The 26,204-nt window shown below is 52.6% G+C and overlaps 8 protein-coding genes across 8 annotated transcripts; 2 read left to right on the top strand and 6 right to left on the bottom strand.

The window, feature by feature from the left end:
• Positions 1-21: 21 nt before the first annotated feature.
• AYO21_03220 (hypothetical protein) lies at positions 22-1,125 on the bottom strand (the record flags this gene model as incomplete). The annotated part of the gene is made up of 1 exon (XM_022653194.1): positions 22-1,125. One exon carries the CDS (start codon positions 1,123-1,125, stop codon positions 22-24), a length of 1,104 nt encoding a protein of 367 aa, XP_022514587.1.
• Positions 1,126-1,671: 546 nt separating this feature from the next.
• On the bottom strand, positions 1,672-2,964 carry AYO21_03219 (hypothetical protein; the record flags this gene model as incomplete). The annotated part of the gene is made up of 1 exon (XM_022653193.1): positions 1,672-2,964. The coding sequence occupies one exon, from the start codon at positions 2,962-2,964 to the stop codon at positions 1,672-1,674; it is 1,293 nt and encodes a 430-aa protein (XP_022514586.1).
• Positions 2,965-4,460: 1,496 nt separating this feature from the next.
• Positions 4,461-5,883, bottom strand: AYO21_03218 (histone acetyltransferase type B subunit 2; the record flags this gene model as incomplete). The annotated part of the gene is made up of 3 exons (XM_022653192.1): positions 4,461-5,586; positions 5,639-5,804; positions 5,862-5,883. 3 exons carry the CDS (start codon positions 5,881-5,883, stop codon positions 4,461-4,463), a joined length of 1,314 nt encoding a protein of 437 aa, XP_022514585.1.
• Positions 5,884-6,333: 450 nt separating this feature from the next.
• AYO21_03217 (hypothetical protein) lies at positions 6,334-13,897 on the top strand (the record flags this gene model as incomplete). Its single annotated transcript, XM_022653191.1, has 4 exons — positions 6,334-10,504; positions 11,298-11,566; positions 12,507-12,883; positions 12,964-13,897. 4 exons carry the CDS (start codon positions 6,334-6,336, stop codon positions 13,895-13,897), a joined length of 5,751 nt encoding a protein of 1,916 aa, XP_022514584.1.
• Positions 13,898-14,908: 1,011 nt separating this feature from the next.
• Positions 14,909-15,913, bottom strand: AYO21_03216 (hypothetical protein; the record flags this gene model as incomplete). Its single annotated transcript, XM_022653190.1, has 1 exon — positions 14,909-15,913. One exon carries the CDS (start codon positions 15,911-15,913, stop codon positions 14,909-14,911), a length of 1,005 nt encoding a protein of 334 aa, XP_022514583.1.
• A 2,009-nt stretch (positions 15,914-17,922) lies between these two features.
• Positions 17,923-19,817, bottom strand: AYO21_03215 (hypothetical protein; the record flags this gene model as incomplete). Its single annotated transcript, XM_022653189.1, has 4 exons — positions 17,923-18,269; positions 18,340-18,857; positions 18,907-19,556; positions 19,656-19,817. 4 exons carry the CDS (start codon positions 19,815-19,817, stop codon positions 17,923-17,925), a joined length of 1,677 nt encoding a protein of 558 aa, XP_022514582.1.
• A 772-nt stretch (positions 19,818-20,589) lies between these two features.
• AYO21_03214 (hypothetical protein) lies at positions 20,590-21,640 on the bottom strand (the record flags this gene model as incomplete). The annotated part of the gene is made up of 2 exons (XM_022653188.1): positions 20,590-20,879; positions 20,992-21,640. The coding sequence occupies 2 exons, from the start codon at positions 21,638-21,640 to the stop codon at positions 20,590-20,592; spliced, it is 939 nt and encodes a 312-aa protein (XP_022514581.1).
• Positions 21,641-23,275: 1,635 nt separating this feature from the next.
• Positions 23,276-25,661, top strand: AYO21_03213 (hypothetical protein; the record flags this gene model as incomplete). Its single annotated transcript, XM_022653187.1, has 13 exons — positions 23,276-23,404; positions 23,479-23,797; positions 23,861-23,937; positions 23,997-24,062; positions 24,130-24,237; positions 24,309-24,388; positions 24,461-24,595; positions 24,671-24,717; positions 24,780-24,881; positions 24,938-25,000; positions 25,065-25,303; positions 25,403-25,460; positions 25,543-25,661. The coding sequence occupies 13 exons, from the start codon at positions 23,276-23,278 to the stop codon at positions 25,659-25,661; spliced, it is 1,542 nt and encodes a 513-aa protein (XP_022514580.1).
• Between the last annotated feature and the right edge of the window lie 543 nt (positions 25,662-26,204).

Raw genomic sequence — 26,204 nt, 5'->3', positions numbered from 1 at the left:
CGACGCAAGTCAACGAGTTTCTCATACTCCATCTGAGACTCGCCACACCAATCTTGCACCGCTGACCTTCTTGTCCCGTAGCATTTTCAACGCCTTTTCTGCCCTTTGTAACATTGTTTCCCCTTCGACAATAACCTGCTCATTTGCTTCAATAATACCTTTGGCGAGACAATCAGGCATGATGTCACTTTGCAGATGTTCCGCCAGGAACTTGTTCTCCAAGTAGTAGTGCGTTCGAACGCCCACCGCTTGTACTCCTTGCGGCCACTGAGCCGCCTTGGCTACATCCATCTCGTATATCGGTTGCACTCCCTCAGCAGCGTCTTTCACAATAATCGGCAGCAGAATCGCGACTTTTGCGCCGGTCTGTGGCCTCACAATTCGTGATATGGGCACCACACTGCCGTCGAGGCTGCCAATACAGTCGAGGATGAAATGGAACCCACTAGATCCAGTCTGGGCATCCGTGAAGGCGGTAAGTTTCTGCTCGATTCCTGGATCGCGATAGTCGAAACACTCAGCCGCGCCATAGCCACGTAATTTCGCATGATGCTTTGGGCTAGCCGTTGTGACGATGTTGCTATACCCATACCACTTCAAGACTTGTAAGGCGTACTGTCCCACACTGGAACTTCCGCCCCAAATCAATATCCACGAATCCCTCTCCCTTGGCGTATATCCCTCCGGTTTCGGCCAGGGCAGTTCGAAACCGAAATCCTTTGTGAAGGTGTGCCATGCAGTCACAAAGTTGTTGGGGACTGTCACTGCCTGTTGCATTGTGACATTGGGGGGAATCTTGCCGAGCAAGAACTCTGGCGCAACCACATATTCCTGATGTGCTTTCTCGGCTGGGGTACGCCAGGTGAAGCCAAAGACTTTGTCCCCAGCCTTCAATCTGGTGACATCTGGTCCAATTTCAACGACAGTGCCAGCAACACCGTCGCCTAATATCTGCGGATGTTTGACCAGAAGACCGCCGTCAGCCTGGTGTAAGTCCAGGGGCGTCGAGGCAGTCCATTCACATCGAACTCGAACTTCGTTTGTAGTTGGTGCTGTAGTGGGCATCTGATGCACTTCCAGCGGCAGACCTGGGCCAACGGTCACCACAGCGGGATGCGTGCTCATTGTGAATGTTGATAGACGATATGTTGATATGCTCTTCGGGTTCTTGGTAGATGGTGCTGTGGTTGGTGAGTACGTTGCTGAAGGACACTCCGGGGTAGCGATAAAGGTGAAAGCCAGGACGTGCAATGCATGGCTTTATATACACAACATGCGGCATTTGTCTGGACCACCATGACCAAAAGCACGTCTCCTGTGTTTTGATCGCACCCCAATCATTCTTCCAGTGGTAGAACTCACAGTTTGCCCATTACTAAGGAGCGGAGCATTACGGTGGGTCATACAGCCCAAAATTTCGTCCGTTGCCAAGTCTCGTGATTAACATCGAACACGAGTGGTGGCAAAGGTCTCAATGCGTCGTGTTTGGATGGAATATTCTGGAGATATGTGCCAATAGAGAAGTCACTATTGTGCCTTGGTAGATGCCCTGATGATCCGTGCTGCTGCCGTCCTGGCTTCAATTTGCTCGACTGAATCCGTCATCGGTCGACAGGTATGTTGGCTTCTCCCCATCCCCAGAACTAAAGAGAACTTGGGGTGGACTGTGCTCTAGTCATAAAAGGTTGACTTTGGGTCAAATGGTGGGATGTCCGAGGCCATTCTCATATGGGTATCACCAATTTGGATGAGTTTTTGTACTACCCAATCTCGTTCTAGTCCAGGCTCGAACACCATCAAGCACAGTCTGAGAGCGAAGATGATAAAAAACGGTCCCAGAAAAGATGATGTCAACATGAACGGCGCAGTCCGACACATCTCTCGAGCAATTTCCCGATTCTCCATAAGGTACAGGTCGTGCTTCTCGGGCGCGACATCTTTTTCGATGTCCTTCAAAATGAGGTTGAGGATGACCATGATTGTCCAATAGCCAACGTGGGTTGACGCAACAAATACATTGACAAAGATGTACTGTTTTGGAAAGACGGGATCCATGGTTTCCATTGACAAGGTTTCGAGGCCTTGTTTCTTCAGGGCTGCTCGGAGTCTTAGATTGATAGATTTGAGGTTGGCTCTATGCAATCGCGTCCTTGCGAGGAGCGTCTCTAAATGGGCCGCATATTGGTCGGGGGGTAACTTCCGTCGTGCCTCGCCTAAATTCCGAGAATCGCGTAAAGTCTTTGGAATAAAGATGTGCTCCATGTAGAACTCCTCGGCGAGGTCGAAAATCCCCATTCGCTCGTCAGGAATACCAGTGGCTCGTAGATCTTCATGAATCTTCTTGGCCATTTCTATCCATTGGGGCTCGGCTAGAAAACAGGCTTCTCCTCTCATGAAGGCATCAATGACGATGGTATGGCGGTAAGCAAGGTAGACATCCCGATCCAGTCCTGCTAGGTGACGGTCTGGTCCACGAATGCGCATCAATGTCCCGGCGCCACCAGCATGGCGCACCCAGGACTGATTCGAGTCGGAAGCAAACATCTCGTAGAATGAAAGTAGAATCGTAGCAGACAGCGTCTCGGTCGACATCCCCTTGGTATCATCAGTGAGCGACTGATTGAGAAGACGCAACGCTTTGCCGTAGTATTGTCTTGATTCTTGCACAAATACATCCGTCCGTTGCGTTCGACTCAAATGAACCAAGGAGACTGCGCGAACCGCCGTATCGAGGAGTTTTGTGCCGAAAAGGGCAGGTAACTGGGCCAGCCAATTCTGGTGGCTTCGCATCTGACGAGGAAGCAAAAGTGGACCGTGGCCCCCTAACGAGGAAGAAAAGGTGTTGAGAAGTTGTTCTTGTACTAGGTTGGGAGAGTAGATGGGGTTATTGAGTGTCATTTTTGACGGGATCTCCAGGTAGATTGAGTCGTCACCGAGAGGACCGCCCCAGCCGCCTGTTGACATTGTCGCCCCCCAAAGATCGGAATCAGGATATATCTGGCTCTCTAGCATGTTAAAAAAGGTATTACGAGCCGGTAGCACTTGGCTGGGTCGATAGTGACGTGCTTCCAGGTCCGGCGTATTGAAACGGGTGATTAGGTCGGTTGAACCTTCGGGCGAAGACTCTGTTGACTGACTTTGATGGCTCGTAGATGGCGACACGCTGTCGGACTCAGTCCTCGACTCTGATTCATCCCCTTGACCAAAGCGCTTTCGGAGTTTTGAGCCTTCATCGTAAATCCTCAGATCGGAGTCGTATCCTGGGCAGGGTCGGTTGCCTCTGGCGCAGTTATTGCAGATTGGGCGTGTCAAGTCACACCTGACTCGACGCTTGACGCATATGCGACAGCCTTTGCTCCTTGGGATACCGACCATACCTAACGGGAGGGAACAGGCATTAGGAGGAAGAGGTAGTCAGGTTCTTAGAGGGGACGCGGCGTCCTCTGAAATGGGGCGGAAGAGATGTCTCGAAAGGTGATCAAACTCCAGACGAAGGGCAATCATGCCAGCAGCATTCTTTATCATTAGAAGAGGGGTCTTAGATACCACGTGTGGTTGTACAGCCGGGGGAAAAAGAGAATGGTTGATGCCTGATCAGACTCTGTCCATACCTCCAGGTACAAGTGGGTTGGAGTACCTCGTATGAGCGGCTGTATTATTGAATGATGGCAGATGTCGATGCGACAGGGCCGAGGGGTACGAGAACCAATGGGCTGGTCCGAAAGGGCGGTCACTTGTCGGGCACTTGCGGGGACTCGATGGGCGATGACGACAAGCCTAGCATCAACTGTGGCACAGTCTTATAGGTGTGATAGGCCCCTTGAACTTGGGACCGGGAAAGCCAATAAGGGGATGATCGCAGACAAGCATTTTTCCAGGCACCCACTACGGCTAATGAGGCGCAGTTTTAATTGAGGAGCCCACTAAAGCTCAGCAGCAGCAGCCCTTTCAGCCCATCCTAGTACCTAGCCTCGCTACCTACAATATGTAGGCGCGTAGGTACTGTTAGAGACTCGTTATCTGTATTCGGCAGGGCCCCCTATGTGCCTGCACGGCTGATTCCGCTGTGCGCAGCCACACCACCTGTAGACGAAGTACGAGCGATATTCTGGATCTTTCAATATGAGTACCACGCTGCTAGAATCCGATTTAAACAATTCGTTTCTGTGGCTTTTGCCATCCGAATCGCGTCTCATGGTGCTGGTTCCCTGTGAAATGACTTAGCAATGTCCACCCATGGTCCTTGCTCTGCCCTCTCGATAGTCCCGATGCTTCAACCATTCCCAGTATGCAAAGCCACGGGCGCCCGCAACGAAACCACGCTCAATGCAAATGATGGTATTGGTACACCAGAAATGCTCCAGGTTCGACCCAAACCACCATTTTTTCACTTGTCAGCTTTGACTCCAGACCGCAGAGCCTAAGCGCGACACTCTCGTCATCAGTATACTTGATTTCGTTCACCCTTCCAGCTCATTCATTGGGACATCTTCATCGTCAGGACCAACAATAGCCTCCGCAACCTTCCACACCTGGATCAAGTTGTCATCCGCTGCACTGCACACCACCCAGGGAAGGTTTTTGTTCCATGAGAAATCGCTGATCCGGTTGGTGTGTCCTCCGTGCATGAAAAGAAGCTCGGGGGGTCCGTCTTCACCGTCTTCAGGATTCTGTTCCTCGCCGACCTTGGACAAGTCCCAAAACATTATCCTTCGATCATAACTGCTTGATGCCAGAACCGACTCTTCGAATGGATGCCATTCCAATGTCGTCACACTGTCCTTGTGCCCCTCGAGAACGTGCAGCTTGTCCTTGAGATTTCGGAGATCCCATAGAGCAATGGTCTTATCGGCACTTCCAGTGGCCACCACAGTATCCACTGAAAGGTTGAACGCAATGGCGTTGATTGCATCCCGATGCTGATTCTCGCCCTTGGCAGCTGATCGGGTAGTTTCACCTTGTCTAAGATCCAAAAGTTGCATGGTGAGGTCGTCGGAGACAGTTCCCACCAGATTTGGAAGGAGGGGATGGAATTGCACATCATTTACGATTCCCCAGTGATGCGTGTAACGACGAGCCTCGTTTAGTAACTTGTTAGTTTTAGTGGCCTGTGTGATGTCCCAAAGTCGGACTGTAAAGTCTTCGCTGGCCGTCGCCAATTGACCAGCGTGGAAGGGATCCCAGCTGAGACCGTAGCCCTCCTTGGTGTGCCCACTGAGCTCTATCGTAGGATTAGGTCTTCCTGAAGGCAGGCCAGGAAGCTTCGATCGGTCCCAGATCATGACTCGCCCGTCCGTGCACATGGTAGCGATAATGTTCGGGTTGTCGGGCTGGTATCGTGCCTTGTTGACCTCGCCAGGGTGATCAATCTTCTGGACAATATTGAACTTGACTTCAATTTGATTTTTGCCTGTTGATCCTCCACCGTATCCACCGATTTCTCCTGTCTCTTCATTGTAGTCTTTCACATCTGGTTTCTTGCGATTGGGCAGTTGGACGCTGGCCACTTCTAGGTAGTTCGGTTGGCCTTCAGCCGTATGTGTGCCAATCAATAGACGGTGTTTGGAGTAGTCGGTGTCGCGTACCCTGTTCGCATTAGCCATAATACCACAATGGCCGAGGAGAGCAGGTTTCTTACGCCGTGACGTCTGGGAACCACTGGGTTGTAAGGGTAGGCCAATCCAGGGCCGTACTGAGGATCATATCATAGAGAAAAGGAGCGTTCTTCTTCCACGTCTTGTATTCTTCATTGATGATTTTCTGCTCGGTCTCGGCGTCTTCATTGTTGAACTCTTGGTCGCTCACTTGACATTTAATGCTGGTTAGTAGCTAGACCTGCGCTGTGAATCATGCGGCCTTACTGTTCTCGTCGTCCTCCGCCATTTTGTGTGTGTCAGAAGAGAGCTCGTGTGAACTGAAAGGGATGGAGGCGATCTCAGGACGAAAAGGTGGCGCAGGCCACTCCGATGGCTTATAGGTTCGGTGTCGCTTCTCTGTGCTCTTTAAAGCTCTTGATCAAAGCGACGCGCTGTCTCCAGACTTCAGAAACGCACCGGGACAGACGCGTTAAGTGAACCGCCAAAACAGGACTAGCTTGCCAAGACCGCAAAAGTGGCGAGGCCGTCTTCGACATTCAGCCTCGACTCATCATCAATCCCGCAATAAACATCGTTTACCTTCAAGTAGAGGTGGTTTCTGTAGAACACGCGCCTTGATCCCTGCGCATCTGCGACCTGCGCCCTTCGCATGTGAAATTCGAGAAGTAGCAGCTTCGTATACCCTCTTTTTCACCGACTTCTATCTACGTCGCTTGGTTCTACGCCCACCGCCACCATGGGTGTTCCAAAATTCTTTCGATGGCTCAGCGAGCGATACCCTGCCATCTCACAGCTGATCGCAGAGAACCGCATTCCAGAATTCGACTGTCTTTACCTCGATATGAATGGCATCATCCACAATTGTACGCACAAGGACTCTGACTCCCCTTCTTTCCGGATGACCGAGGACAAGATGTTCATCGCCATCTTCAACTATATAGAGCATCTTTTCGGCAAGATAAAACCGAAAAAGCTGTTTTTCATGGCCGTCGATGGAGTGGCACCCCGGGCCAAGATGAATCAACAGCGCTCTCGCCGCTTTCGTACCGCCCTCGACGCAGAGAAGGCTCGTGAAAAGGCAATCAAAGAAGGCGTGGAGTTGCCCAAGGAAGATCCGTTTGACAGCAATTGCATTACCCCTGGTACAGAATTCATGGCCAGGCTTACTAAACAGCTCAAGTATTTCATCAGCAAGAAGGTCTCTGAAGACGTCGATTGGCAAGGTGTCGAGGTCGTGTTGTCCGGTCACGAAGTTCCCGGAGAAGGGGAACACAAAATCATGGAGTATATCCGACAAGCCAAAGCGCAGCCTGACTACGACCCCAATGTACGCCACTGTTTGTATGGGCTGGATGCTGATCTGATCATGTTGGGTCTGCTGAGCCACGACCCACACTTCTGCTTGCTTCGCGAGGAAGTTACTTTCGGAAGACAGTCACAAAAGAAATCCAAGGAGCTAGAGCATCAGAACTTCTACCTCATGCATCTTTGCATTGTCAGAGAATACCTGGAGCTGGAGTTCCAGGAGCTAAAGCAGCCGGGCGCTCTTGAATTTGATTATGATATGGAACGAATCATCGACGACTTCATCTTAATGGCTTTCTTTGTTGGAAACGATTTCTTACCCAACTTGCCAAATCTGCATATCAACGAAGGGGCGCTGGCACTCATGTTCCAAAAATACAAACAAATTCTCCCAACATTGGGCGGTTACATTAACGAACATGGTGTCATCAACCTCCAACGGTTGGGAGTACTCCTGGATGAGTTGGCAGAGGTAGAAAATCGGTTCTTTGAGGCAGAATACGCAGGTGCCAAATGGATCGACGCGAAACGGAATGGTCAAAATGCAGACGAGCCACTGACAACTTCGCGTGGTCCTGTCAGGATCTCTCCTGAACAAAAGCAGCTCTTCAAGGAGGTGAAGAAATACTTTATATCACCTGTCAACAAGGACCCGGCGACAAAACAGCCACTCAAACTATCTTCCACACTTCCGGCACGAGATCGTAAATTTGTCCAGCAACTCGCCACCGACTTGAATTTGCAGTGGTCCACAAAGGAAGACAGCGACGGCAACCGCTTCCTTCAGTTGGAATTCCCTCCCAAGGGCGCACAGGCAGAGTCGGACGAAGAAGACGAAGAGTCGGAGTTGGCCATAATGCGGGTCTTGAAGAGATATGAGAATGCGAAAGTCGAAGAGAGCACCGACGAGCAAGCGCAACAAGACATGCAGAAGAAGTACGACCAAAAGTTTCAGGAATGGAAAGATCAATACTACAAGGAAAAGTTCGGCTGGGGCCTTGAGAACGAAGAGGGCTTGAGGAAATTGGCGGAAAACTACGTACAGGGATTGCAATGGGTCCTTTTCTACTATTATCGTGGCGTTGCTTCATGGCCTTGGTTTTATCAATATCACTACTCACCCATGATTTCGGACGTCAAGAGAGGTCTGGGCGCGGATATGAACTTCAAACTCGGTCAACCTTTCCGACCATTTCAACAGCTGATGGGCGTTCTTCCGGATCGAAGCAAGAAAATTGTCCCAGAAGTTTATCACGAGTTGATGACATCAAAAGATTCACCCATCATCGATTTCTATCCCCGAGATTTTGCACTGGATATGAATGGCAAGAAACAGGAATGGGAAGCTGTGGTCAAGATTCCATTCATTGACGAGCGGCGGCTTCTCGATGCTATGGCTTCTAAAGATGCGCTGCTTACCGAAGACGAACGCCTCCGCAATGACTTTGGGGTGAGCTTGAAATTCACGTATTCTCCAGAGGTCGACTACACTTATCCTTCATCATTTGTCGGAATCTTCCCAGATCTGCCGCATTGTCACTGCATCCAAAATGAATTTGAGCTTCCGACAATGGACGGGCTGGAGCCGTATGTGGGTCTGGTGGAAGGAGTCAAACTTGGTATCGCAGCTTTGGCTGGCTTTCCGAGTTTGAAGACGCTCCCATTTACCGGCTCGTTGGGATTCCACGGCGTGAACGTCTTCCAGCAAGACAGCCGCAATGAGAGCATGATCGTCACCTTATCAGATACCGAAACGCGAACCAAAGTGGAGTATGCCAAAGTCCTTTTGGACAGGCGTGTCTATGTTGGATATCCGTTCTTACAAGAAGCAAAGATTGTCAAAGTTTCGGACGAACTTTTCGACTATGTCATGGCGGATGATGGGACAAGCGTGCCTCATCAGATCAGGGCGATCGAGCACTCTGGAAACGAAATCGACCAGTTCCGGAAGAAGGCAGATCGAATTGAGAAGTTCTACAGCAAGAGACTTGGAATGTTGATTGGCGAAGTTGAATCTCTGGTCCACGTCGAGATGCTCAAGGGCCTCAAGAAACTGGACGACGGATCCACTGTCAAGGAATTTGCCGAGCTTCCAGGCCTCGACACCATCCATGCGACTCAGCTTATAGTGGAAAATGTGATCAGCGAGGATGTTCGTTTCATTGAGCAAGCGGCTCGACCCATCGAAGAAGAATTTCCAGACGGTACTAACGCCTTCTTCCTTGGAGATTATGCTTATGGACGCCCTGTCAGTGTCATCGGCCATGAGAACGGCAAAGCAAAATGTTTGATTGCGCTCTCGAAAGCACGTCAGGTGGAGTTTGGACGCGATATTGCCCGGCAGGCAGAAAGGTTGTCACCATATACACCTTCGTACCAGGTTGCCCAGAGCCTCGGCTTGAATCCTCTGGCACTAGCAAAGATCACCTCGTCATTTTCGATCACAGTAGATGACTCCAGGGTGAACCTGGGCCTAAATCTCAAGTTTGAAGCCAAAAAGCTAAAAGTTCTCGGCTACTCACGCAAAGGCCAGAGCGGATGGGAGTTCAGTCGAGCGGCTGTTGAACTGATTCAACAATACATGATACGATTTCCGCAGTTCATTGCCGGCATCCACAAGAACCCGCAAGGGGACATGTTGCCTGCGACAGCATACTTTCCTGGCGACGAACAGCAGGCCAAAGAAAAAGTGAAAGAGATTCAAGCATGGTTGAAAGAGATCGAGTCAAAGAGCTTCGAGAAAGTCCCGCTCGAAGCCGAGCAATTGGATTCAGAGATTGTGAAGCGCATCGAGCAAGCTGCGGACGAAGCACTTCGCTCAGAGCCTGCTCCGTACAACAAAACCATTGGAGGAGTCCCTCGAAATGCGCTTTTGAAGCCCTCGGATGCGCAATGGCGTCTTGGAAACCAAAGATTTAGTCTCGGAGACAGGGTGATTTACGTGGCTGACTCGGGCAAAGTCCCGATTGCCTCCAAGGGAACTGTTGTCGGTCTGACCCAAACCACAAGGGAAACCTGGCTTGATGTTGTCTTCGACGTCTCTTTTATGAGTGGGACATCGTTGGGAGACCGCTGCTCACCATTCCGGGGATCCACCGTGCCGACATGGTCTGTTTTGAACCTCAGTAATCGACAAGTGCTTGCTTCGTCAAAGGCAAGCGCAAACCGACAAACCAATGGCACAGGGCACTCGCCTCTCACCGTCCCCGGTTATGGCCAACCTGGCATCGGAGGCTCGGGTCAATTACGTCCAGCCGGGACACCTCCAGCATTGCGGGGTACGTGGCGTGGAGCTGTATCTGGCCATGCATCTGGCGGTCGAGGCCAGTTGACCGGAACGTCCATGCCAATCCGGAACATGTCTGGCTCACCTGCCAACGGTCACCGGGGTAATGCGACGAATGGCCAACATGGTCGTGGTGGTCGTGCATCGATGGGTCATGTCAGTGCTCGAGGAGGATACACTATCGTGGATCGAGGAGACGCTCAAACTGGAGTTGTCCAGAACAATCCTAATTTCCGGCCGAAGTCGCAGAACAATGTTCCTCCACCTGCAAGCTTGAATCAGCCTGCCACCCCACGGGGTCGTGGTCGAGGACGTGGTACGTCTAGGGGAGGACGAGGTGCAACGCCGCGTGGAGGAGTGTGAGTTGACTCTGCCTACTGGCTCTGTAACCCTGTATGATTAGCAAAACGGTCCTCGGTCTTAGGCAGGTGTATGATTTTCTCTTCGATGGCATGTGGTGAGTCGCGTTGGGGTTGCTAGAGGTATTAGTGAGTAAAGGGATTCAGTCACACGGAGGAAGCCGATGTTATCGCTCCAGTTGAACGATATGGTCCGGACGGTATCCACGAGCGATTGGGTGTTTCCGAGCAAGGCTAGCGATCCTTGCAAGCAACGACATAGGCCCGCAATTTCGATGGATCCGGCACTCGTCCAAGTCGATCAGTACAACTGCCACATGCTCGAATGAAAAGCGTCGAGAATACGAGGTTGCGGAAACAATCGCCTGAAAGAAACGGGGCCCAGCCGAAGAAAAGCCATAGGTGGGAAGACTCTCAACAACCAGGGCTCTCATGCAGCATGTCCACCTGGACCCTTTTGTCCTTTGTTTGCTTGTCCCTCTGCCATGTTCCTGTTTCACCCTGGATGACTGTCCCTTTCCGACGGACGCTTGCGCAACAGACGATGCACGTCATCCGACACGACCCATTTGCCTTACTAACTATGGAGCATCAGAGACCTGTTTTCCCTGTTCTAGCTTCGGCGAGCTGGTGGAAAGGCCCCGCCTTGTGCTTATATGCTTTCGCCGAGGGGCGTTGTTGTCGCCAAAGGTTTACACTCACCCCCGAAGTCTTCCACTTGGATTGCATCTCTCTCTCGCTGGGTTCTAGGAGATTGTGACCCCTATCTGTTACCGGTGGCTCTTGTTCAAGCTGATTCGACACTGTCCCCATTGTGTTCCTGGCTGGCTCTCCACGTCCGAGTCTTGGACCACGTCAGATTTGCCCGTCGAACCCCTCAACCGAATGCGCTTGCTACCCCCACGCTATCGAGGGTCAGACACGTTTTCTATGTTCCAAACAAGAACTATGATGCCACCATCCCCACAATCTCAATCCACGATGAACTACTGCCGTGCCACTCCCAAACCGTTGCCGAAGTAAGAAAGCGCGGCCACAACACATGACCCCGAAGCTTCGACATTGATAGACCTCGCTGAAGCCATTCGACTGGCTTCGTTGTATGCTAGTCTTTGGGGTTTTCTTCTTCCTGCCTGGTTAGGATGCGGAGAGCAAGACCCGACGCACGAATCATGCTGTGTGACTCTATTATCAGCCCCCAAGACTCCCAGAAATCCGTGATACAGATCACCAAGCCTATTGACATGGGAAGAGTTCGCAGCTCTCCCACACTTGTTATCTCATGAGGCCTAATCACAGATTGGCTCCGCTGCCATTCCTTTACCAATCAGCTTTATGCAGCGGTTCGGGCCAGCATCACGCTTTTCGCTTTTTCTTTGTTGCAGTGATAGACAGCTCCATTTCTCTCATCATCTGACTTGGTGGATATCACCTCCTTTCCTCTACTGTCTCTTTTCCTATTGAGCCTTTGGTCCTACCTCAAACCATAATGGCGATTGTAATCATGACTTTCTGTCGATCTCCTTCGGTTGTCAAGTAAAGCTCTACCCGCGGCGGGCTCCGGCCAAGGCAACCTCTGTTTCTCCAAGTCCAGGAAGGGATATTCAATCCTGGGAAAAGGCTCCGAAAGAAGGCTCCGCCACTGCGAACCCCCATTGGGCCAGACACGATCAGACCAGCCAGGCCCAAGCCTCATTCTTCGAAGGGTTGCCTACAACCTGTCGTCGGAGTGCCTGTATTCATTGTTTTCGGCCCATCAGTATTCCCGTGTAGTGTTGGCGTTGAGACAATATCAAACATGACGGACTCGATGAACCTGATCTCAGCTCAGATATCATTCTTGGTGAGTTCTTCCGGCCGCCGCTCCGGTTATGTGTACAGGGCTGGCAGGCATCAGGCTGGGCCTGAGTTATTGACCATCACGTTTTCTAACTCTCCGTCCACCGCTTGCGGGCTCAGGAAGCACATCTCGCGCTGATCCATATTCCCATTGAGTTGTACGCCTTGACCCTTCAGCCGATTCTCCGGCTCCTGTTTGGAGAAGACCACGACGAGGACGCCGCAAAGATTTCGTGGACCAACCGCCATGACTTTCTCAACATCTCCATCACTGCCATTGAATGCTCCATCATATGCTCGAGATACCTCGCTGACCGATTCGTGCGCCCGATTGCTGATGTCCTCAACAATGTTCACGCCGGCAACAAGAAGGGGAAGTCGACGGGGGAAATCCAGATCGGAAACGAAGACTATACAGTCATCCAAGTCGACGGGCAAGGCCTTGACGCCGGCCAGAGGGTGTTGGAACTGACGTCGCCATTGGCAATGGCTGGAATGTGAGCCTTTTCGCTCCGTCATCTTGGTTGGATGTCGATGCCTTGTGATCATGGGACTGACTCTGGAAACACACTTGCAGAAGCATTTTCTTCATCACGACGTATTTCTCTGACTATATTCTTGTTCCCTTCCGGGCGCGAGGCACCGTCACCACGGCGCTTCAACAACGAGGATTCGTCTTCTCCAAGACCGCCGACGCCTTTGTGTCGCAACTCTCGCCGTCATCTCCCACCTTGCTCCAGGGCGGCGCGAGGCCGCCGGCGTCACCATTCTTCGACAGGTCGGCTCCCCCGACCCCGCCGGCCAAGGACATCCCTGAGCTCCAGGTGCGGACGTTCCGAAAGCTCCAGCGGAACAATATCCGGCCTCTTGTCGACCGTGAGATCCGTCTGGCCAACTGCGCCGGCAGCCGCGAGTACAGCAAGGCCAGCGACGAGCAGCTCAAGGACGACCTCCTCCAAGTCCTGCTGGCGACCGCGGCACCCACGACGACGCCTTCGTCGAAATCGGTCACGGCCACGACGATATCGGCAGCCGGACTGAGTCTGAGCACGCCGCCACCACCGCCACCAGCGTCCGGCGCCGACCTGGACTTTGGCGCCAAATTCCTCTCCCTGACCATCACCTCGGACGAACCCATCTCGGTGCTCCTGGAACATCGCCTGCTCGACCGCCTAGGCGGGTCGCTCCTAGGCGCCAAATCCGCCGACGACGCCCTGATCCCCATCACGCTGGACCTGCGCGACCTCCCGCTCGACGCCACGGGCATTGTCTGTGGCGTGGCTGGCCGCCTCGCCCAGGGGAGCACCGATCTTCCAGACGAACAGGTCACTTTGAGCGGCAGCGGCACGACATCGGCGATCGAGATTGGCCCGCGCGACGAACCCGTCGAGATCGGCTTCCTCAGCACCGCCAGAGCAGGCACCGTCATCGTCCGCGCGTCCCAGCTCGAAGAGGCCCTCGAGGCCCTCGATTATGGCATGATGAGGGTCGTGGAGGAGGAGAGGGCTTGAGCGAGCGAGTGCGAGTGTGAGTGCGTCGCGATCCAGGAGCCATGAATGAACATGACGATCGTGACGTATGTCGTGGGCCTGCTTCCTGTTACACAACGGTCAGGCTGGTAAGGTTACACATGCATGCACACATACACACATGGAGAGATTGCGAGGAAGAGCACACATGTGTGTGTGTCATTGAAATTGCGATCAAGAAATAACCCTTTGTGGTCCTCCCTTGGGGGGGGGGGGGGGGGGGCCGGACTGGAAAAACCGAAACCAAAACCGAAAAAATCACCTACGATTATCAAGTTCCGCTCACTTCTTACTACGAGCACGAACGAGCACAAAACGAGTACGACTTACACCTGCATCAGCATCATCAGCAATAGCATTATACCGGGGAAGGCAAAAAAGCAATCAAAGTTTGGGTGTCCTCCGACACGAAGGGATGACGGATCAAGGGCAGAAACTCATGCATGGGACACGGGGACTCGGGGACTCGGGGAAAAGTGAAAAGTGAAAAGGACAAAAGTGGAAAAAGAGAGACACACATATACATTCATGTCATCCTGGATTATAATTCCGATTCCGAATTCGATATGGATGAGTGAGGTACATATGTACTCGGTCGGTCTGGTAAGAGATCGGACGTTCAATTGGTACTGCAGCATGAATGCATGCAAGCATGGGATGGGATGGGGTGGGATGTGATAGCGATTGCGCTTACGATTCGGATTTGGCTTCTTTTGATGATTGCGTGGAAAAGTTCTGTTTGTGGGCGTCTCTTTCTTCTTCTCTGTGCTGTCTGCGTCTTCTCTGCGCCTTTAGTTGCTCGGGCCTTGCTCGGGCTCGATGGTGTTGTGGGGAGATGGAAAGGGTATTTCACGTGGGAAGGCCATGAGATCTCGGAGGGAGGGAGAGAGGGAGACTCAGAGAGTTCGAGAGAGAGAGAGGGGTCCGCAAAGTTGCCTGCTTTCAGCTAGCATAAATGTATCATGCTATACACATACGCGTATCTCTTCCCTCTCATCCAGCGCCGTAGATCTTGACTACACCATCAGCGCCTCCGCCGGCCCAAAGACTCTGTCGCGCTTGCGCCTGGCTGCCTTCTCTCCATGTCACGACGCTCACTACCCTGTCAGAGTCACTGAGGTGGACTTTGCCGACGGCCTTGCCGGAGAGAACATCCCAGGCGCGTACAGTGCCATCACTCTCGCTTCCGCTCAGTACCAAGCCGTCGTTGGCTCCGAGACAGCTCCGCAATCTGAGGTTCTCGTTCTTGTACCCGTCCGTGGCTTCTTCGGGAGGGAAAGCCCTCAAGCATGTTCCGTCTCCTCGATCCATTAACCGAATCCTCCCGTCCAGACAACCCACAAGCACTGTTTTAGCGTCTCTCGAGAGGTCCAGACTGGTCACGCTTCCGGGCATTACATCCACGGTCACTCTGCCCGTGCGGATATCGTAGGATCGTACCCTGCCGTCTATACTCGCAGCGACAATCTCGTGTCCGTTCTCGGGTACCACGACACTCGAAATGCCATCTTTGGCCTCTTCGAGAACCATCAGTGGCCGTGCATCCCGACTCTTGACGTCCCACAACCTGACGCTTGTGTCATCACTCCCGCTGACGAGCACGCTGTCGCCGTCTCCAGCAAAAGCTACGCTTGTGATCCGACTGGTATGTCCCTGGGTGGTATTATTCCCAAATCGTCTCAGCGTGCCGTCTGCAGCCTGGACGTCCCAGAGAAACACCGCGCGGTCGCCGCCAACAGATGCAAAGGTCTGGTTGTCCTGTGCACAAGCGATATCGAGAATGGGGTAGCCGTGCGCCGAGTACTTCTGGATCGGTGTAGACGAAGGGTTGTCAGGCTTGGAGGGCTCGGTGCGGGTGAGGTGAACTTGTCGGTCTGAGCTGCCCGTAAGGATGTAGGTGCCGCCGAGAGAGGAGAAAGTAATGGCATTAATTGGGCCTGTGTGTGAGGCGATCTTGTTCACCAGGGCAGAGGGAAGTTTCGGGACTGAAGGGCTCATGATGACGACGCCGGTTTGAAGTGATAGACAAGTTGAGGGCAATACATGCAGGCATCCTTTGTAAAGGGATAGTATGAGAGAGTCAATGGGCAAGGGACGAGGGCATAAGGCCTTACCGTCGACGAAGGCATCGTCTACATCATCTACAGCACTGTTTGCTGTCGAGCAATTGAACGCAGTGAGAACGGGCTATAAAGCATGAATATCTGATGCGCCTCGGTTTTCTGTGACTCCCAGGTACGTACGTACCTTTCTTGTACGCCTAACTTGCTGTTTCTGCGAGGTGGGAGAACTGCGTTCAGAGTCGGCTTGGCACTTAACTATGTTGTGCTTGCAGGCTTGGCAGAAAACCAGGCACCAGCGGCGCTAGTTGATCTTGGCGACCACTAAAGTGTCTAGTGCAGTGCTAACTGACCAAAAATCTCGAGGTCTTGGCATCAACCACCCTCGTCTCCCGACTACTTAAACCTCCATCTCTCCCTTTTTTCCCCTTCTCTTTTTCTTTTCCTTTCCTCAGCTCTGTGAGTACCATTACTCCTCCCCCCTACACTTTGATCGTTTGTGCTAATTGTTGTCTCTCAGCTTTGCCAACTGGCTTAGATCAAGTGTAGTATCTGTTCTTTTCAGTTTAATCTCTGAAACGACACCACGTGTGTCTAACTTTGATTAAATTTATTTTTGCACGTCGCTTGAGTCTCTCCGTGCTTGCATGGAGCGTCTCAAGCACCGTGTCCGAGGCCTCACACTGCCGCCTTGTGATGCGAAACAATCACTTTTCATCATGGTTTTCTTTGCCTTGTGCAAAGCCTTGGAGAAGAGTTGAAACTTTGTCCTCGGAAAGAAGTGAATGTGTGTGCCTTTTGGCGTGGTACTTACATTCAGATTTGACGATGAAGCTGGGCTCGTGGTCTGGCCTCAGCGTCTGTTCGCCCTCACCGCCCAGTTCACCGCTCCTCCACCATCGCGTCGCACTCATGCGATCTCTCAGGATTGCTGCCTGTTAGTTGAGAGGCAGAACCGATAGCAGCCTGGTGAGTGCTGGGATGTCACAACGCCACGAAACAAGAGAAAGCTGGCCCGCCTAATTCCAGTCTCTCGTCACATTTAACCAGGGCAGCTCTCACTCTCGATTCTCCGACGAACCCTGCTATCCTCGCCGGTTCTACTCGTTGCCTAAAACGCAGTCAAATCTGGAAGTTGGACGATGCTGCTCCCATCATCCCCTTAAGCTGTAGTGAGACGTGACCTCAATCGCAGACCTCGAAGCACTGACCTTCTTACGGACCAACAAGGCCTCCCTGGCTGGACCATGGCACTTGTCCTACACAATTCTACGACGCGAATCATGTTCGTCCTCCCCCCTACGCCTCTATCGCCTATATCGTGACCTCCGCCACCGTTATCAACGCTGACTTAAGTGTTGACTTGAGCTCACATTGACTGTGCCGATGTCCTACCCGGTGGCTGGCAGCTTTTGATGGTCTGGTATACATGAAGATGGGGATATTACATCAGTTGGAGGTGCTTCAAGATTATCCACAAGCTCTTGATTTACAGCGGGCGTAATATAGGAGATACATTTGTAGATTTGGTGCTCTTTATCCCTGCCCTTGCGGTTTGCCATCGACCCTGGATCGTCTCGGAGCACCTACCCGCCTTCAAGGAGTCTGGGTTGGTTAGTGGCTGCTGGTGTGCACGTACGTGACCTTCGACCATTTCATCCGTCGGGCGAAGTGACTGTCTGTTGGGATCGCTGATACTAGCAGTACCTTGACGAGGGCCGCACAATGTCCTAGGCTTGAGATAAGTAATGCATACCTACGCGCAAACCGCGCTCGCCGACTAAAGGGCCAACAGAATGTTCGGTAGCTTGGGATATCCATCCCCTTATATTTGATTTTGATTGTCATGTACACATACTCGGTACATAGTTACTCCAGACACAGCTTTCGACCACCAAGCATAGCTACCTACATACATACACAAAGCCTTGTTGTTGTTGTTATTTTTCATACATCCGCCCCCTCTGTGAGTTTCTTGCTCCTGATCTTGAGCGTGTCCAGCACCGACACCCAGATATCCTCCCACAGTCCCAGCGGCGGGTCGATGCTCTGCTCGTAGGCGTCGATGACGGGCTTGTCCCAGACGAGGTCGGCCAGGTGCGGCTGCACGACTTTGGTCCGCTTGATCACCTTCCACCCGATGTAGAGGACCATGCAGACGAAGATCATGGTGTAGTAGGTGAAGAAGGTGCCGATGTCCCACGATCCGGGGAGGAAGACCGTGTAGCCTTGCAGGACGACGATGATGGTCACGAAGACCAGGCCGAAGCAGTTGAGGTAGGGTTGACACCAGCCTGGAGGACCCAACAAGAGGGGATAGGGTCAGCGACATGATGTCTTGAAAGGGGGAGAGAGCATACATACCTCGGTACGGAAGTGTACTGCGGTCAACCCCCTGGGCTTTCAGGGCGCGGTAGAAAAACAGGTACGTCGTCCCCATGAAGACGTAGTTGAGCACCTGCGACGCCGTGACCAGGTTGACCAGCCACTTGATGGCCGTCGCCGACCCGTTGCTGACCTGCAAGAAGCTCAGGAAGGGAAACACCATGGTGACGGCGAAGCACCAGTACGGCACGCCGCTCGCCGTCGTGGCATGCAGGAACCGGGGCGCCTGGCCCTGTAGCGAGAGGCTGTACAACGACCGCGTCGCCATGTAGCAGTACGAGTTGCCCGCGGAGAAGATGCTGGTCAGTAACAGTGCGTTGACCAGGTGAGGGAGCCCCGTGATGCCGAGATTCTGCATCGCGATGATATACGGGGACGATGCGCCAGTGGAGCCGCCCTGCGTGGTGAGAACGTGGATCCGTGTCGCGCTGTCGTATGGGAGGACGATCCCGACACAGATGGCTCCCAGGATGAAGAAGCAGCCGAATCGCCAGTATCTGCTGCGGTCAGTGACTCGTCCATGAGAGAGGAGAAAACCCAACTTACACTGTCTTGAATGCCGCCTTGATGGTGATACGGGGATAGACCGCCTCTGCTGACACCATGGCGATATACTCTGGGCCGCAGACGGTGAATGCCGCCACGAATAGGGATCCTAAGAAACCCTCGAACCTCCCCAGCGCTCCGGTGGTGATGTACTCCGCAAAAGCGCCCGGACTGTTCCAATACCGAAATCCGTACGCGTCGTGCTTCGGGTTGCCGCCCACCATGGTGACGAAGGTGAAGAAGAACAAGATGAAGACCAGAAACACCTTGCCCATGGACAGCCAGAACTCGGCCTCACCGAACCAGCGAACCGCGAAGATGTTGATGACGGCGTACAGCGTGATGCAGGCCAGGCAGACGGCCCACACGGGGATGTCGTCCCTCCAGAAGGTTAGGACGAGGTTGAGGGCCGAGATCTCAAAGGGGATCAGGATGGCTTCATAGAGGAAAAAGTTCCAGCCTGCCACAAAGCCGAATGAGTCGTCGACCCATTTTCCAGCGAACCGGATGAAGGAGCCAGACACGGGCATGTAGACGGTCATTTCGGCGAGACTGCTGTTGATACACCCGATGACACAGCAATAGAAGAGGAACGAGATGAGCATCGACCCCGGACCGCCCTCGAGCAAGGCCCATCCGATACTGACGAACTGCAGATCTCTCGAGTCAACTCCATACTCTATGCGGACACGACACCGACGCCCTTCGAGAACCGGGTGACCTCAGATGCAAGGAAAGAGCGAACTCACGAGCGCCGTCCCAATCGTGCCTCCAATGGCAATGAGTTGGATCTGACGGTTGCGCAACGACCGACGGAGTTTATCAACATTCTCGACCTGTCCGAGCTGCCCGCCGCTGGGGCTGAGTTGCAACTCGAGCACCTCCTGAGGGATCTCCTTGGACTCTGCCATTTTGGCCTCCATTTCTTCTTTTCTTCTGAGAAGCAACAAATATGCTACTACCCGTAGTGCCGAGTAGTGGTGGATGAGCGACCCATTGTGCCCGGCGGGTGGGACAACTACAACTCGTCCTTTATAAACAAGAAACGCCTCCTCCGGTATCCATGTAACACCCTCGGGAAGGGATCCGATATAGATTCACATATTCCCCCTTGTTTTACCCCTTATAACGATAGTAAGATAATATCAAACAGTCCAACGGCAACCTAACGGTAAAACTGGCGAAGAAACACGGGACGATTTCCTATAAAGACGTGAGATTTATGGGTGAAGAGACTGGGTTCGGGACTTTGTTACTGCATCTGTATACAGCCTGCCTCGCACTTTTTCGGTCAATACGGTAGATTGATAATTTGGAACTTTTGTCGTTATCTCAGTGATATCGGATTGGGAGCTGGGAGCTTATCGACAAAGAATATTTACTCGTATCTATGTAAGGCAGGCAGGCAGATATAGAATGGTACTCTTGTAATCTACCAGGAGGGCATGGATGATAGAGGAAGTGGCTAGTGGCATACCTGACGTATTGACGGTGATGGAGGAAGCCATGCTCGGTCCGTGTCGGGAGTTTGATCTTCTGGATTACCCTCGTCTTTCCATTCAATGTCAAGGCCGGGAGTGGGAGAGGGAGAAGAGGTGGTCTAATCTGGTATCTGCACACAACGACTGTCCGAACCCCTCCTTGTGAGGATCTAATGACTCACTGCCATGGCAACAGAAGACACTATCGGTTCGCCTTCTCAAAGACAGACTGCAAGTCCAACGACGGATCCTCGTTGTCGACGACCCCCAGCACCGTCGTCGGCTTCTTGTACCCAAGCAGTGAGAGCATCTTGTCGTTCATGGTGAGCACTTTGCTCCTCGGCACCGCCAGGAACTGGTTCTCCTCGGTGCGCATGTTGCCCCGGACGAAGAACAGGCCGTGGACCTTGCGCACCTCGCCGGGGACCGAGTTGTGGCCGCCCCCGTGGTAGCAGGATGCCAGGAAGATCAAGGCGGAGCCCGGTTCCATTTCTTTTCATGCGACAACAACAACAACATCATCAGCTCACACCAGACCAAGGGACCACGATGGGGGATTAGAATTGCAGGGCCTTCAGAGCAGAGAGGGGAGAGGGAGACTTACCGGCAAAGCATACCTCGTCCGTCCGTGGACGTCGGGTATCGTCCCATTTGTGAGATCCTGGCACGAACATGGTGGCCCCGTTCTGTCGCGTCGTCCTCGACCCGGCAATCAGACATCCAAACTGGCCGGCCTTTTTGAGGTCAAAGCTTTCTCCGCCGTGTCGGACCCCGTGCACGTTGTCGTCTCGGTGCAGCCGTTGTCGAGGCGCGCCGTGGCCGATGTAGAAGGTGATGCTGATGCTCAGCAGCGGGTCGATGGTGTTTTCCTCGACAATCTCCTCGCGGATCACCTTGAATTTCTCCTGCAGGATCGACGTCCGCAGTTCCTCGAGCACGGGCGATTCAGCACAGATCTTAGCCATGGTCGCAGACTTGCCGACCAGGCCCGGGATGGCCAGCGTTTCCTTGGGGATGATGTGCAGCGCGCTCTTCTCGGTCGACCGGGTTTGTGCGCGATGGGCCTCGACGTCGCGGTCCACGGCGGCCATGTCTTCAGCCGTGGCGAATCCCGTCAGGATAACGCCCCCGTCCCGCTCGAGTACGCCCAGGATCTCATCGATCGGGGCGCTCGCAGGTATCGAAGTTATGGAGACGGACGGTTCGTATGACGGGTCAATGGGCGCTGGAGGCCCAAACATTGAGATGCCCATCTTTTTTCTACGTGCTGAGAGCGAGGGTTTAAAGGTCTCCTGTACTAGAAGGTGCTTTACAGAACGTTGCAGCGAAGAAACTGGTCAGTAAACAAATTTCTGAGACAATCTCTTCGTAGCAGATCCCCTTGAACGAAATTTACCTTGAATCCAAGGGTGACTGACGTCTGAGAAACGCCACAGGGCGTGAGATGGAGGTCGAGGCTGAGCGTGTGCGGCAAGCAAGTTGGACCTCGCTTGTACCCAATGATAAGCCTGGGAACCCCTGGAAACGTGGGACTTTGTTGCCCGTTTCGCCCCTTCTAACGGCGATGTGCGTCTCTGTAAACCGCCCAATCCGGGGAACATGGTGGGGGGCTGGGAGACTTTTCAAGATAACATACCACAGTAAATGGTAGGAATAAGGACGATTTGATAGGACATATTGTCACACTGTCAATAGAACGATAATTCCCGGTTCTACAGGAGCGTCTTTTGGCTGTCCAGCATGACTCGAAGTAATAACTGGCAGGGCGAAGAAGAGGCTCAATTGCCTGTCTGTACAGCACCGATTTCACAGGATGCCATGGCAGGATTGTCTGGGCTGCCTTTAGTAAGAGATCCTTCTTCTTCAGTCTTGCGATACCTGGACGAATCTGGAGAGTATCGAAAATAGCTGGTGCTTGTTTGCCATTGACTTGATGCTTATCATTGTTAGGTATCAAGATCGGGGACATTAACGTCTCTGTTCTAGATAAATCCCGCAATAACTTGTTCGCAAGTGGTGTTTTGAACGGGTAGGGTACCGATGCATTCAAACTGTCCTTTTCCGCACCGATAACTCTGCCAGGAGATGGCCGATCAAAGAGGTCTGTCCGAGGAGTGGATTTAACTTCCCGAAATGGCAATTTCTCTGCGGGCGATAAGGGACAAGGCTGTATTTGCTACCGGCACCCGCCTGGTTCAGATCAAGGGAGTGACTTCGCTTGGTTGCTAGGTCGCTGAACCGCATCTCGTATAAGAGATTACGAGCACGAGTGTAATTACCTGCGCTAACCACAGCTTTGGTCGCTGCTTGATGGTCCTTGATGGTCGTGGTCCATTCGATTGAGAGTGGGAGTGACAGAAAGCGAGGGTCAATCCGAAAAAGACGTCGATAAAGTCCCTCTTGCTTGATCCTGGATGACTGGTACTCGGTGTATACCCAAGACTGAGCAATGAAATAAGACTCCCCTACCACACTGCAATATTCCGCAGCTCTTTCTTACGCCTCCATCCCCCACATTCTCCCGCATTTCTTCCCCGTCGTCCCTCTCTCCACATAGCCTCTGGTGTGCTCGGCTGTTCTCCCATTTGTCGTTCGTGACTGACATCCAAGCCTCGACTCAATATGGGGACTTTTCGCGGGGACTTTTGGACACCATCACCATATGCCGCTCCCAAGAACCAATGACTTGAAGATGAGATTGTGGAGACATGATGGCGGCTGGACCTGCGAATATCGAATATGGAGAAGCTTGGAAATGGCTCCAATGCGATTGCTTGTTTGAGACGTGAAATAAAACGACATCGCGAGAAGCATTTGGACAATATGCCGTTTGAAGGTGGAATAGCACGACAAACACAACCCTCACGGTCAAACATCCTAGCAGCACCATGGTCAAAGCACATGATCTCTACAACGATTTCGCGGCGGCCTCACGACCGTTTCGGGCCGATGCTGATATCGCTGATGTCGAGGTTGAAGGCCAGATTCCCAAGGAACTCGATGGCACGTTCTACCGGGTATGAGTCCCTCGTTCGTGCTGATGAACGTCTGGAGGAACGCGTCGAGAATGCTGAACGTCCCCCTTCGACAGGTGATGCAAGATCCATACTATGATCGCGATTACTACCTCGATGGGGCCAAGACAATCCCCTTTGATGGCGACGGGAGCATCAGCGCGTTCCGCATCAAGGACGGGAAAGCATCTTTCCAGCAACGCTATGTCATGACCAAGCGTCTGGTGGCGGAGAGAAAGGCCGGACGGTCCCTGTTCGGCATGTATAGGAGTCCCTTCTCCCATCATCCCTGTGTCCGGGCGGTGGCGGACACGACCGCCAACACCAATGTGATTCTCCATGCGAAGAAATTGCTGGCCCTGTGTGAACACGGGCCCGGATACGTGCTCGATCCCAGTAAGTCTCCCTCACCAACGCGCCAAACCGCTTGGTGGTTCTCCGTTGCTGATCCCTCAGCAGATAGCCTGCGCACTATCGGCATTGATATGTTCCCTGGAGAAATCGATCCAAATCTTCCATTCACGGCACACCCACATGTATGTCCCCCCTGCATCTGCCAAACTTTCGAACGTCCTTTCGCTGACAAGTTTTCGAGGTTGACCCGGTCACTGGGGAACTATGTGCCTTTGCATACGGCCTGAAGGGAATTGGAACGCCTCAAGTAATGATTCTCCCTTCATGCGGCTGCTAATACATACACGAAAACCCCTTGCTAAACACAAGGCCAGATCTCGGTGTACCTGATCGACAAAGACGGCAAGAAGACCTTCCAGCGCGATTTTGAGTTTGATAGAGACGAGATCAACGACTCGGGCATGATTCACGACTGCGCCATCGTGAGTAAAACATGCCCTTTTCTTGGCTACAGGAGAAAAAAAGACCTTGTCAAAGCTAATGAGTGGACCAGACGGAGAACTATATCATCCTCTACAGAATGCCGTTCATTGTCGACACCAAGAATGTCGAAGAGCCCGGAAAGCATCAGTGGTGAGTTTAGCATCTCCGAAGGCTGACACCCGTGTGTATGTGTGTGTGTCTAACATAATCATTCCGGAATAGGTATTACGATGAAGAGGCTCCCGCGTGGTTTGGTCTTGTCCCGCGCCGCGACGCCACGAAACCCGTCCGGTGGTTTCAGTATAAAAACTGCATGGCCATCCACAGTGGTGGATCTTTTGAGGAGAATGGAAAGGTGTAAGGGAGGCCTTGAGATTTACTCGTTGAATGTGTTGTGAGAAAAGCCGGCTGATCAATTTGTGTGTGCGCCAGATATTTCGATTCTTCCACGGCCTCACACAACGCCTTTGCCTTCTTGCGTATGTTTGATTTCTCTCTCTAGTCTTTCTGTCGTTTAGCTGCTAACAACCCTCTTCAAAAGCATGCCGACACGGCCCGAACCCGCCACCGAGCGACATCACCGTCAACTATATTCGATGGTGCATCGATCCAAACGCTGTGTCTGACAAGATGGAAGACCCGGGTAGGCCATCTCCACGACTGATAGACCGCATCTCATGGCTGACGCTTGGAATCAAGAGGTCCTGCTGAGTGTGCCTTGCGAATTTCCCCGGGTGGATGAGAGGTTCCTGACGAAGAAACGTGAGTTCCGTCACGCCCCACAGAGGATGAGTCTGAACAGCATAGCTGATCAACTTGTATGCAGCTCGGTACACGTTCTTGGACTGCTTCAAGCCTGAGGCGGGCAACGCGGCCCAGCTGTACCAGGGTCTCAACGCCCTGGCTCGTATCGACTCGCAGAAACAGGAAATCGAGTACTTCGTGCCGGGTCCGGACTGTCTCGTCCAGGAGCCGGCTTTTAGCCCGAGAAGCCCTGATGCGCCGGAGGGAGATGGCTTCTTGATCACCATGGTCGACAACATGGCTCGCCACCGGAACGAAGTGGTACGTCCTGACCTCGTCTTCACACACACCGACGTTATATTGAGGCAACTCACGGTGTGTCTCACCCAAGAGTCGAAGTGATACTGACGTCGCTTGTAGATCATCCAAGATACTCGCGACTTCCAGAAAGTCGTGGCCAAGATTGTCCTGCCTTTCCGTAAGTTTGCTGAAAACCCCGGAGTCCGAGAATGATAGGGAGTTGGTCAGTTTCCCCCGGGAGAGACTGAACGTGATTCTAGGACTAAGGTCTGCCGTCCACGGCAACTGGGTCGACGCTGAGCGTATTCCTGCGACCGAGCCAAGTGTGATTCAACCTTTTGCAGACATTTACCCAGATGTTCCGACGGTGCGGTTTTGAATCGTACCACCGAGGATTACGGATGAGGTGGTTTATCGAGAGGGACGATTCTGCATGTTCTCTCAGTGCTATGGTTCGGGTGAAGGAGGAAACCCAGTATCTCGCGGTGGCTGGCTTGTACAAAGAGTAGTACTTCCGCCAGCTGGCCTGTGTCAACTTTTGTCGGCGCATGTTTCGACTGTCAGGGAACCATTGCAGGTTCTTGGTTTCTTCCATGGCGGAAGGGCTGGTGTTTCATCCTCCAATCACCTTCAGTCGACTTTTAGGGCTGGCTTCCTCAATCATATATAGTCGATCTCTGTCTGGGAGTGCGTCTCAGATAGTACGCCGTGATACATGAGAATCTGTATTTAATTGATTATCTACTTGGAAGTGTGCATACTGACAACTGTGCATTACGGTTTATGAGGCAAAGTCGCACAAGTAATGAAATACAGGAATACAGGACTCCAGGAGGAGTGCGTTCCATGAACAACGATCGTATGCTCCAAAAAATATCCAAAGGACTCAAAGTGACCGACTGTATCCGTCTGAGTGTGGCTA

The sequence above is a fragment of the Fonsecaea monophora genome (genome assembly GCF_001642475.1).
Source record: "Fonsecaea monophora strain CBS 269.37 chromosome Unknown Scaff15, whole genome shotgun sequence".
Taxonomy (NCBI): Eukaryota; Fungi; Ascomycota; class Eurotiomycetes; order Chaetothyriales; family Herpotrichiellaceae; genus Fonsecaea; species Fonsecaea monophora.
This window is presented reverse-complemented; position numbering and strand designations above follow the sequence as displayed.